The sequence below is a fragment of the Cyprinodon tularosa genome, unplaced genomic scaffold (genome assembly GCF_016077235.1).
Source record: "Cyprinodon tularosa strain WSP-4 unplaced genomic scaffold, ASM1607723v1 ctg451, whole genome shotgun sequence".
Classification (NCBI taxonomy): Eukaryota; Metazoa; Chordata; class Actinopteri; order Cyprinodontiformes; family Cyprinodontidae; genus Cyprinodon; species Cyprinodon tularosa.
In genome coordinates this window covers 475,710-489,222 of record NW_024039176.1, presented here as the reverse complement: position 1 = coordinate 489,222, position 13,513 = coordinate 475,710, and the positions used below count along the sequence as shown (strand labels likewise).

The following is a 13,513-nucleotide window of genomic DNA, read 5'->3' as shown; positions in this document are numbered from 1 at the left end:
AGTGACGGTTTATCTCTGATCCTGAACTGTTACTGCTCTGTCATCCTCTCTCAGCTGCATGACAGGAAATAACTACTATATGTGGAGGAGAGAAAATCTAGATCCACTCAGAACCTGGCCAAGCTGACATGTCAACATTTCACTTTGAATTGAAATGACTGACAATCCTTTTGCTCTTTCATGATATTCAGAGAAATATTTTCTGTTTTTTTACAAAAGGGAAAAAAAAAGAAATTCACCTCTTAAGGTATTTTATGGAGTTCTATCAACATTTCAGCTATAATACAAGAAAAGAATATCCGTTCATCATTTGTATTATTTGGTATCTCCCCTTTTTAAAGTGCCTATATGTTACAAAATCAACTTTTTAAAAACGTTTAACTATGTTAAAATCATGCATGTCAATAATCCTCGTGAATGCTTCCCTTTTCTATCCTTCACCACAAGAAGCCAGCGTAGAGCTGTTTTCATCGGCCCTCTATAGTCTGTCATAACACCACTCACTTTCCTCACCACCACTAATTCCATTCTCCATAGACCATATTTAGTTTCATTTATGTTGATCATGTTCACTTCACAGTGATAAAGCAACCTCGGTGGGATACCCCTTAAACCCTCAGAGGCAAAAGGAGATGAATATCTACTGTGCAAATCAGAATACCAATGAGCCAATGTCACTTCATACCAGCACACTACCTCTATGTATTCCTGAGCATATGAATCCATAACACGCTTTTATGGAATAAAAGCTAACGGACTCGAATCAAAGTAGATCTTAAATGTGGGGCTTTGTTGAAAGTGGAGAGATTCTGTAATTCAAAGCGTTGAGGAAGCAGTCAAGGTGAGACACAGAAACAGATCAGATCCATCAGCTTAAGACGGATAAAACCTTTTATCAGGAGGGCGACTAAAGAGCTGTTGGCCAACTGCTGTTTATATTGAGTTATTGCACTTGGACAGCCAAAATGACCTTGGCTGACTTCACTGGATCCACTAACACTGATCTGTAATTTATAACATTATGTCCACTAACGCTAGCTATGAAACGTACCAAAGTAATTTTATACTGAATAATGTATATCATAGATAGATAGATCAGATAGATTCTATCTGTCTGTCTGTCTGTCTGTCTGTCTGTCTGTCTGTCTGTCTGTCTGTCTGTCTGTCTGTCTATCTATCTATCTATCTATCTATCTATCTATCTATAATTTTATGACGTTTTATACACAAAATCCTCCTCATAACAGTTTTATTGTCATTATTGTAACAGAGGGCAAAGCGACCATATGCAGGCAAGGATGAGGTAGAGCAGTAGACTAGAGCAGTATCACCTTCAAAATTTCCTCACTTCGACATCCCAGTTTCAGGTTTCGAGGTGAATAAAATGCAGCATAAAATGTAGGACCAAGGACACACCGCAAACTATGTGACTTAAAGTATTGATGCATTTGACTTATTTAAAAATGATTCCTCAGGCAAATATATAGTGCTTTACACTGTCAATACTACTAGCTGGGCTCCCCTCTTCAAATACAGACTATGCAAGTTGGGAGAAGACGCACCTTCATTGGCCAGGTCATGTGACCTGAAAGAATCTATCGCTTTATGGCCACAGGCTCTCACATAGTCATGGAGCTTATGCTTTTGCTCCAGAATTTGGGCGCCTGCTCGACTACTGGTCATCGCTGAGGCAAGGAAAAAGTTTACACCTTCTGAGGAGGCTAAAAAGAGAAAACGAGAAAGGGAATGTGCCTGAGGAAAAAGGGGAGTCGATCTTGGAAAGGAGTTTTTTTGTTGGCGTAGGCTGAAAGAAGTCGGGTGTAAAAGTGATTCTCTTCTCTCAACTTTATTATTAGACTGGTACGGCCAGTTACAGTTCTAGCAACTATAGTGGCCACAATCTATTTCATCTAGGCTATGTTCAAATGTCTGCCCTAAGCACTATATATGGTACTATATAGTGGTTATGCCATTTTAAATGAGTGTCCGAGCGTCTAGTGGATGAAAAAGAAGAGACTTGAAATTTCCCACAATGTACCTTGAAAAGTAGTTATCATCCATGGTCACTAGACGAAGATATATATCCTGGAATGCTTTGCGTGAGAGCTCTCCTCGCAAAGCATTATGGGACTTGCTGTCAAGGCATCAGCAGCCTAGCGACAGAGGCGACTAATAACAAAGATGGTGCAGGTACCGCGCGGTGGAGGCAGAGTTACGTGACCAACAGGGAGCAAAAAGTACAGATCATCTGTCAGAACGCTCATTTAACTGAGTTCACTACAACGTCCACTTTATAGTCCCCGCTCTATATAGTGATTGAGGGGTCTATGGGTTAGGGCAACCCAGTCTCATGGGAAAATGTACCCCCACTACGTTGGTCCACACTGCAAAACGTAATGGAGGTACATTAATGGCCATTTTTTTGTGGTACTGCTACATTTCTTCTGCCTATACGCTTTCTATTGTTTTACGTCCTAGTCGTGTGACTTTCAAGATTCCAGCTGGGAGAAGAAAAAAATATATATAGATGGCCGACATTCGCTAATTTTTTTGTGGAAAGATTAATAACTTGAGTTTGTTTTTGCATTAAAAAGAGTTTTGATTACATTTCTAGTGAGAAATGTATAGTTTGTTGCCAGAATATTTACTCAGGGAATGTACATATTCACTTGCTTGTTCGTTTCTTGCAAAGATTTTTCAAGATAATGTGAAACTGTAACGTTTTGGTATAAACATGGCCAAGATTTCTCTCACTTTTAGTGGGAAAATCAATAATTTCAATCAGTTTCTGCATTTAAATGGGTTTTGATTACATTTATAGCGAGAAGTGTAGGGTTTATTTACATAATATTTACTTAGTGAACATACATAATCACCCGCTTGCTAGTTTTTGCTACGGTTTTTTGGATCTCGTCAGGATTATGTGAAATTGCAACGTTTTGGCTGCTACCCATCGCCTAGCATTTAGCTGCCGCCCCGATTCAACATTGAATTCTTTGTGATTTAACTCCATCTGACGGATCAAACCCTCGCCACTGCATGCGTTGCGTCTGAGGTTGATTTTCAGATCAATGCATTACGTCGTGGATTACGGCAGAAACTTATGTTGACAAAATGATCATGGGTTAAGCTCGGACGTGTTTTATTTGGAAATCTACCGGATTCTTTGTGCATTTAACTTCCTGTTTGGTGCGATCTCATTGATGGGTTTTGACCAGATTTTGACCAAAGAGGAACTCAAAAAAAAAAAAAACAATTTAAATACACAACCAGCATATCTGGAATCAATGACAGAGAGCGACTGGGACCAGAAGTTTATTAATTTCTCCCCATTGATTTCCATTCAAAATGTTTTCGCTCCCACCGGGCTCTAGGGAAGGGGCGTGCATACCGCCACCTACTGTTCATGAGTGTGTAGCAACATTGTTTTACATCTATTAAATTCTATTTTTTAATTTTGTATTCTGAAGATAAATAAATAATGCTTTCCTTAATCTATAAATATCTTTTATATTTCCTTTATTTCCCAAAAATCCTTTAAGACTCCATTCTTGGCCTGTCCTTTCAACTCTTTCTCATCAATAGGTGTTTTACATTTTCTATCTCTCCACATCCTTCACATTTATCATTATTTTTCCTCCCTATTAAGTATAAATTGTCATTTAAATAAGTATGACCTAATCTTAATCTGATCATTATTATTTCTTCCCTTCGGTTTCTCTCATTAATATTTCTATTTAATACTGACTTTTGTACTTTATATAACCTTCTTCCTTTTTTATCTTCATTCCACCTTTTTTGCCATTTTTCAATTTCTTTCCTCTTAATAAATGATTTTCCTTCCCCTTTCCCTAAAGGAATTGTAATTGTTATTGTCTCCTCTAAAGCCCTTTTTGCTAATTTGTCTGCCTTTTCATTTCCTTTTACCCCTTCATGTGCTGGAACCCAACAAAACCAAATATCAATGCCACTCCTGTATAACCTAAATAAACTGTGCTGAATTTCTAATACTAAATCTTTCCTATTATTTCCTTCTCCCTGAATACTTTCTAAAACTGCTTTGGAATCTGTGCAACCACCAACCTGTCTGCTCTGACCTCCTCAACCCATTGGAAACTCAGTATAACTGCCACCATCTCTGCTGTAAAAACAAATAGTTGATCTGAAATTCTTTTAGAAATGTGTATTTTGAACTCTAGTACATATATTCCTATTCCAGCACACCTTTTAAATTCTTTGAAAAGCATAGTAATAATAATAATAATATTTTTTTTAAAGCAGTTAATGATTCCAACAAGCAAACTCATATTATAATTACCTTAAAATATATTCTGATGGTTCTAAGAATTTAAAAGGGTGTGTGGGAATAGGAATGTATGTACCAGAGTTCAAAATACACATTTCTAAAAGAATGTCAGATCAACTATCTGTTTTCACAGCAGAGATGGTGGCAGTTATACTGAGTTTCCAATGTGTTGAGGAGGTCAGAGCAGACAGGTTGGTGGTATGCACGGATTCCAACGCAGTTTTAGAAAGTATTCAGGGAGAAGGAAATAACAGGAAAGATTTAGTATTAGAAATTCAGCACAGTTTATTTAGATTATACAGGAGTGGCATTGATATTTGGTTTTGTTGGGTTCCAGCACATGAAGGGGTAAAAGGAAATGAAAAGGCAGACAAATTAGCAAAAAGGGCTTTAGAGGAGACAATAACAATTACAATTCCTTTAGGGAAAGGGGAAGGAAAATCATTTATTAAAAAGAAATTGAAAAATGGCAAAAAAGGTGGAATGAAGATAAAAAAGGAAGAAGGTTATATAAAGTACAAAAGTCAGTATTAAATAGAAATATTAATGAGAGAAACCGAAGGGAAGAAATAATAATGATCAGATTAAGAGTAGGTCATACTTATTTAAATGACAATTTATACTTAATAGGGAGGAAAAATAATGATAAATGTGAAGGATGTGGAGAGATAGAAAATGTAGAACACCTATTGATGAGAAAGAGTTGAAAGGACAGGCCAAGAATGGAGTCTTAAAGGATTTTTGGGAAATAAAGGAAATATAAAAGATATTTATAGATTAAGGAAAGCATTATTTATTTATCTTCAGAATACAAAATTAAAAAATAGAATTTAATAGATGTAAAACAATGTTGCTACACACTCATGAACAGTAGGTGGCGGTATGCACGCCCCTTCCCTAGAGCCCGGTGGGAGCGAAAACATTTTGAATGGAAATCAATGGGGAGAAATGAATAAACTTCTGGTCCCAGTCGCTCTCTGTCATTGATTCCAGATATGCTGGTTGTGTATTTAAATTTTTTATTTTTTTTTGAGTTCCTCTTTGGTCAAAATCTGGTCAAAACCCATCAATGAGATCGCACCAAACAGGAAGTTAAATGCACAAAGAATCCGGTAGATTTCCAAATAAAACACGTCCGAGCTTAACCCATAATCATTTTGTCAACATAAGTTTCTGCCGTAATCCACGACGTAATGCATTGATCTGAAAATCAACCTCAGACGCAACGCATGCAGTGGCGAGGGTTTGATCCGTCAGATGGAGTTAAATCACAAAGAATTCAATGTTGAATCGGGGCGGCAGCTAAATGCTAGGCGATGGGTAGCAGCCAAAACGTTGCAATTTCACATAATCCTGACGAGATCCGAAAAAACGTAGCAAAAACTAGCAAGCGGGTGATTATGTATGTTCACTAAGTAAATATTATGTAAATAAACCCTACACTTCTCGCTATAAATGTAATCAAAACCCATTTAAATGCAGAAACTGATTGAAATTATTGATTTTCCCACTAAAAGTGAGAGAAATCTCGGCCATGTTTATACCAAAACGTTACAGTTTCACATTATCTTGAAAAATCTTTGCAAGAAACGAACAAGCAAGTGAATATGTACATTCCCTGAGTAAATATTCTGGCAACAAACTATACATTTCTCACTAGAAATGTAATCAAAACTCCTTTTAATGCAAAAACAAACTCAAGTTATTAATCTTTCCACAAAAAAATGAGCGAATGTCGGCCATATATATATTTTTTTTCCGTCTCCCAGCTGGAATCTTGAAAGTCACGTTACTAGGACGTAAAACAATAGAAAGCGTATAAGCAGAAGAAATGTAACAGTACCACAAAAAAATGGCCATTAATGTACCTCCACTACGTTTTGCAGTGTGGACCAACGTAGTGGGGGTACATTTTCCCATGAGACTGGGTTGGGGTTAGGGCGGACGTTTGGACAGAGTTCTAGAGTCGTGAAACTGTTGGGAAAGCAAAGATTCAAGAGAAACTAAACCTTTGATTGACCCATTGTAATTTTAGCTGAGTACATAAACCAGGAGCTGCAGTGGAAAAGTCTTCTTAAAACTGCCTCCTTCTGTTAAAAGTTATGCATTACACTCAGATGTTGTCAAAAACGTATGGTACTGGACAGTAACTAGTTGAGTTACTGAGCCACAACAGCTATTTTAGCACTCAATATTTTTAGGAGTTAATGCACAATATAAATATCATCTTTGTTTATACAAACCAGTGCTTTTTTTGGCACATATTTCTAACTTTAGCGGTTACAGTCAGGGAAAACCCAAGGGACTCAGGTGATGGAGTGAACAAACACCAAGAAGAGTGTCAAGTTTAGATTGGTATCCTACACTGATGTGGTCACCAAAAATGGAGCATAACTGTATAACAGGCTGCCGAAATATGAATTATATAGAAAACTGTAAAAAAAAATTGTGTTTTAGATTTCTAACTTAGAATCTAAACAATAAGTGTTTCTGTATTCAGTTTCAGGATTTTTTTTTTTGTTCGGAGATGTGCCAAGACTATAAAAGGTGTCAGTTTGAATGATTAAATTTGTTCTTTTTAAGGTTTTTTTTCCTATACTGCTCTAATTCTACATATGATAATTATCTCCTCTTTTTCCGATGACTACAGTAAAGAGCTAAGCCCATAAAAGTAGATGCTTTTGAGGTTAATCTTGATACGAAATCTATGACGGTGTCATCTTAGCAAAGGCACAAACAGACAAATTCTTCTGGTTTTTCTTCTGGGCGTGGATGTCTACTATTCTGGGTAGATCTCTGTCCCATGGGGGGACACAGATAGATAGGGCACATCCTGTGGACGTCTGGGACACACTGGAGGAGGCCTGGATAGGCGGGGCGGCAGGTGGAGTATGAAGGAGGAGGGAGGGAGGAGGGGGACTCCACAGATGTGAGCTCAGAGATAAGAGGCTAAGCTTTCAGTACAGGGTAATGCCTTCCTGTTTGAATGGTTCAGAAATTGTTTGTCAAGTTACAGCAGCTTTGAACTTGTTTATCTTAGAATCAGACAGTGAGAGAATGCAGAAACAAGAGCAACAAAGAGTCCCTGCTCTGTTTACTTGGGGAACAATTTAGCTGCTGTCACAGCAGCCATGGATGTAACAGGAAGGGGAGACATTAAACAGGAAGTTCTCTGGAATCTGGGGAAAACACTGAGTCTGAAGTAGCTCACAGTTATGGTTCTCTGCTCTAAAACAATTCAAACATGTCCACGGATAATAGAAACCTTAAAGAGAGCTAAGGATTCAAACCAGAATATATAACAGGTTCTCATTGACTGTTGAAATATGCAGCCTTTTCCCTTGCATACGGCAAGAGCTTCAAAGCTTCAAAAGGTCTGGATCAATAGTTTTTGCAGGGCAATCTGAAGGTCTTTCAGTGATTCAATTTTCCTTTCAGGCTTTCGCTGCTTTAATCCAAATTTTTTGACTTGCATCTACAGATTTTCAGAAATAAAAAAACAGCATAATGCTTAAATAACTTAAACTATTACTGAATGACTAAAGCATAAAATAAGCTCATAAAAAATAGATAATTTGTAATTTGTAATTTTATTAAGGATCCCCATTAGCTGTTGCCATGGCAAACAGCTAGTCTTCCTGGGGTCCACATAATCACTGTTGTTTCTCTTTTAATGCAGTTTAAGCATATTGTGATGTTGGCTACCATTGTCATGTAAAAAAAGAATATATTCCACACTGTTTCGCATGTTTAACTTTAAGCCACTTACGGGGTAAAGCATTTAGTTTATTTTTTGTAGGAAAGTGATGTGTCAATCATTATAGATCTAAACCTTAAATGTTTGTCATGTTTGCCACAAGTTTGCAGATTATTTGATGTGGAGAATCTGTCTATTCAAACAAAAACTTTATTAAGATTAATTAAGTTTACAATATTGTTTAAAAGCAAACCTGTGAATTAATCAGCAGATACATGTTACCCTATTTACCGTGAAATGACAGAGAATGTAAAAATTGTTATGAAAAGAGAATACTTGGTGTTACACATTTTACATCATAAGTAGATTTCAATGAATAAAAATGAAAAAGTCCCATAATAGCTGTGCTGCCTAGCCTGATTTGTGGCCTTTTCAAATATTTGAACTCTAGTAAACGAGTCCAGGGGGTATACTTTGGACACTCCCCGGTCTGCATAGAACAGAAAAGTGGGAGGCGGCCTAGTGGTTAGGGCTTGAGCAAGGCCCTGAGCAAGACCCTTATCCCCACACTGCTCCCCGGGCGCCGCACAATGGCAGCCCACTGCTCCCAAAGGGGATGTGTTAAATGCAGAGAAGTAATTTCCCTCTTGGATTATTAGAGTATATAAAAAAAAAAAGAAATAAAAAAAAAGAAAAAATCAGTTTCAAAAGATTTCCAAATTTCTTAAACTGATGAAAATTTTCCAGTCTGGCTAATTTATGGCTAAAAAGTGGAGGAATGTGCAATACTGACAGATTATATGCTATATGATCCTTTAGTCATTATATCTTCAGCTCTTCGTCTCCTATAGATGGCTCCTCCAGTGAGACAAATCTCTCCGCACTGCTCAGAGACACAAGTCTCAGTTTGGCCCTTCGGCTCCATCTAACCTTAAAATAAAATCCTAATGAAAGTGTGCCGATGGAAACCTGGGGCTCCGCTGAACTTCAAAAAGAAAGCATGAAAGAAAGTTGCGATTATACTTCAAAGAGGGAATTTACAGAAAATAAGATTTCTCTGAAATATGTCTGTGATATAAACTTTGAATCTACAGTTTTAACCCACATTTTCTCCTCCTCTCCAACATGACTTCTCTTCCACCGCTATGACAGCTTAAGGCGTCATCCCACAGCAGTCAGTGTTTATCTCCTCTGAGGGACTGAGGTAGATTTGTCAGAAACTGCCTGTGGCTCCTCTGCCCTGAGGTGCGATTTGGGGGGAGAATACAGATATCACCAGCCATTTTAGAGAAGTGTCCTGGAGCGCTGGTGGCTTTCAGTCAGACCTTCCTCTTCCATATTCATGTGACATTCCACACTGGGATCCTGCCAAAGCTCAGAGCATCTCTTCCCTGAGCTTGTACATTTCAAACAGCAAAGATGTGACAAGCAATGAAGGGATGAAGCAGTTTAGACATCATGCCATGTCTTCAAATTACAGGGTTGTGGAGGTACTTTTATGAATCAGGATATTTTATTATCTTATGCTGTCCGGTGAGATTTAGCAGCTTATTCTTTAACAGCTCCAGATCTCAGAATTTCATAAAAAATTTAATTCCTTTCAGTGATTAAATTCAAAAAGGAAAAGTCTCTTACCTTCATTACATACTGATATTTTCTAACTCAAGTTCTATATGCAGAGTGAAGCTACCTAAAAAGCTAAAAAGGATGATAAAGAGATATTAACAGACACTCCAGAAAGTATTCACAGCACTGTACCTTTTCCTGCTATGCTATTCAGCCTTTTTCCAAATATATCTTCCAAATTCGACTCACAATTTGGGGATTATGCCAATGTGAAAGGTGTTTTTGAGATGGTTTCAAATAAAAAAAAAAAATCAAATTACAGTCTTTGCTCAAATCTTTTTTGTTTGATGCTACAAACCCAGCATACATTTCATTAGGCAGTTTTGCCCATTCTTCTTTGCAGAACATCTGATGCTCCATTAGATTGGATGGATATTTATATTGAGATCTCAGAGATGTTGAATAGGATTTAAGTCTTGACTCTGGCTTGGCCGCTCCAGGATAATCACACCTTTAAGATCTTGGCTTCGTGCTTTGGGTCATTGACCCAGTCTGAGGTCCAGAGTATTCTGCAGAAAGGTTTTATGCAGGATGTCTATCTGCATTGCTGCACTCTTTGTTTCCTCTATCTTGACCAGTCTGCTAGTTCCTGCTACTAAAACGTATACCCATTACATGATGTAACCATCACAATGCTTTACTGTAGGGATGTATTTGCATGTGGTTGTTTTCTTCCTCCAAACATGACAAATCATTAACACCAAAGACTTTGTCACATTCGACCAGAGAATTTTATTTCTCGTGGTCTGAAAGTCATCCCGGAGCCTTTTTTCACACACACCAGGCTGCCATGTGCCTTTTATAAAGAACTAGCTTTATCTGACCACTCTACGATGCAGGCCTGCTGCATGGTGGACTGCTGCAGAGATGGCTACCTTCTCTCCACGGTTATTCTCTCCACAGAGAAATGCCGGAGCTTCAACAGAGTGACTGATGCTCTTCCTAATCTGTTTATGTTGTGAATTTAGTTTATTTATCACATGGCACCTCAATATACTCAAAGCACATTTCTTAACAATTTTAACTTTTATTTAATAATTTGTCTTCTTAATATATCCATATCTTAAAGTAGTCATCATCTGGAAATCAGACTTTTTCATATTAAAACATATGTGCTGGTGTTAGGCCTCAGTTAAAACCTGGTGGAAAGACAAAAGTTTGAAAGAGGCTTATTTTTTTTATTTGATGCTGGCTATCTGTTCACCAAAAAAAGCACACAGGGCCGCACTTTCCGCAAAGGGGGAACTTGGTCATCCTCGTGCTTTTATATCAATACTGGAAGGGTGTTAGCATAAGCCCACCTTGCCATCACCACTCTTTTCCACCGTAGGGGGTGATTCCAACAATTAGGGTTAATTACAAAATTGTTACTTTAAAATCACAAACTGATGAAGCTGATCAGCATGTTTATATTTCTAGATTAACATTGTCATATTTCATAAATGAAAAGGAATTGGTTTTCTTATAGATATAATCATAAAGCTTCTTAGAAAGGGCATTAAATTACAGGTATAATTCTTTATCTGAAATGCTTGCCATTATTGCATAGGAAGACATAGTCTAGACCCCCCCGACCCCCAACCACCCCCACCCCCCACTCCCATTTCCATCATCTACTCACACAGCAGCTGGCAGCGCAGGACCTGCAGACTTGTCTTCATGGTATCCTGTGATCCGGGTCCTCCTCCACAGTGCTCATGGTTCTCTGGTAAAAGAACAGCATGTTAGACGGAACCCTTAGTTATCAAAATCACGTCCATCTGTGTGATTAGGTTTGGACAAAGTTGTACAGAGCAAACCTATCAAGGCTGTTAAATTCACCGAGAGTGGCTTTCAAAAGTATTCATACCCTTGAACTTTTCCAGATTGTTAATATTAAATCCACAAACATACATTTATTTTAATGTAATCTTATGTGAAAGACCAACACAAAGTGAAAACCTGTTGTGAAGCAGAAAGAAAATGATAGTTGATGAGACAAATAAAAAAAAAAAAAATGTGGTGTCAGCCCCCTTTTCTCTTCTTGCAGTCCATCACGTATAGAAGTTGCCTGATGATAGCTAATGACGTCACAGAGTCCACCTGTCTCTTATTTAATCTTAGTACAAATACAGCTGCTCGGTGAGAACCTCAGAGGTTGGTTAAGAGAAGACTGGGGAGCAAACAGGGAAAAACTAGACAGGTCAGGACAATTTTTAGTCACAAATGTGGTCTTTATGGAGTGGCAGGAAGAAATCCATTGTTAAAAGGAAACCATAAGAAGTCAGGCTTTGCTGTGTCCCCAAGCCATGTTAGAGGAATGGCAAACATATAGAACACAGTGTTTGGTCAGACAAGACCAAATGCTATAGGTGCAGAAAACTAACACTGTACATCATTGTACACTGTCAAATAAGGTGTTGGCAGCGTCATGCTCTGGGCGTGCTTCTCTTCAGCAGGGACAGGAAAGATGGTCAAAGTTGATCGGAGAATAGATGGAGACAAATACAGGAAGAAAACCTGTTGGGAGTCTTCAAAAGAATCCAACATTTTGTTGGTGGCCCCCACTAGGCCACCACTAGGGAGGTCCCAGAGGTTCTGAGTTCAAGCCCCACTCCCACAGACTGCCACTCTGGCTCCCTGAGCAAAACCCTTAACCCCACACTGCTCCCCGGGCGCCGCACAATGGCAGCCCACTAGTCCCCAAGGGGATGGGTTAAATGCAGAGAGTGAATTTTGTTGTTTTTTACTTATGACAATGTAATGACAATAACGTTGAATTCTATTCTACTTGAGACATGGGCTGAAGGTTCACCATCCAGCAAGATGACCACCCTAAACATAAAGCCTAGGCTACAATGGAATAGTTAACGTGTGTTATAATGGGCCAGTGAAAGTAAAAACCTAAACCCAAGCAGAATATGTAGCAGTGTCTGAACACTGCTGTTAATTAACACTCTCCATTTAATCTGACTGAGCTTGAGCTTTTTTTTGCAAGAAGGAATGTGCAAAAATGTCAGCCCTTGGATAGTATAAACATATACACTGATGCAAAGCTGACAGATACTTGCAGCTGTAATTGCAGTAATATATGGCTTCCCAAAGTATTGAATATTTTTGCACACTGCATTTTTTCAGCTTTTTATTTGATAGAATAATATTTGTATAACAATTTGAGTTCGTCTTTATGTACGATTCCAATAGATACATTCATGTATCTGGTTGTAAAGTGGCAAAATCCAGAAGTGTTTAAGGAGTATGCATAATAATGAAAGCCCTCCTTAACCAAAGCAGTAAATTCTTTTCAGCAAGTAATGAGTGGTATTCTGTTAGAGAATGACTCACATTGCTTTCTGCTAAATTAAAACCTACTCACTCGCCTCATTTCACTCTTTACATTGGAGACGCTTGCAGTTTGTGAGGCTTATAAGTTTCATTCTTTGAGGGAAATGATCCTGCACAAAACACTTCTCACACCAATAGCTTTTTAAAATATACTAAATCCATATGTCTGAAAGTATTAACAGACCTATTCACTTGCTCATTATCAGGACAAAACATTTAAATGTTAACCAACAAGCAACTGGAAGATTTACTATGAAATATCAAAATCAAGTTTAGCTATTTAAAAGGAAAACAAAGTGATTAGATACAGAAGACCAGTTTTTATGAAGCTACTTTTTCTATATAAGTTAGTCAAAATGTAATTCTAAACTCTAAATGAAAATATAAAAAAAAAACATATATCACTGAGGAAGGATTTTAATGTTCATGAAAATTATCATTGAAATAGTATCTTAAATCGTTAACAGTGCAGTGAAAAAGTATTCAAACCCTCACAAATGTATTATTTAAAAAAAACAAAACAAAACAAAGTAATGCAAAAACTGTTTTCTGATAATGAT

General features: G+C 37.7%; 1 protein-coding gene across 1 annotated transcript in view; it reads right to left on the bottom strand.

Annotated features, from left to right (window-relative positions):
* Nucleotides 1-13,513, bottom strand: part of tmem108 (transmembrane protein 108) — a 64,791-nt gene that overhangs the window by 20,789 nt on the left and 30,489 nt on the right. The window contains exon 2 of the mRNA XM_038300633.1: nucleotides 11,251-11,334. Within this exon, the coding sequence (XP_038156561.1) occupies nucleotides 11,251-11,290 (40 nt within the window). The 5' untranslated portion in view covers nucleotides 11,291-11,334. The remainder of the gene's footprint in view (nucleotides 1-11,250; nucleotides 11,335-13,513) is intronic.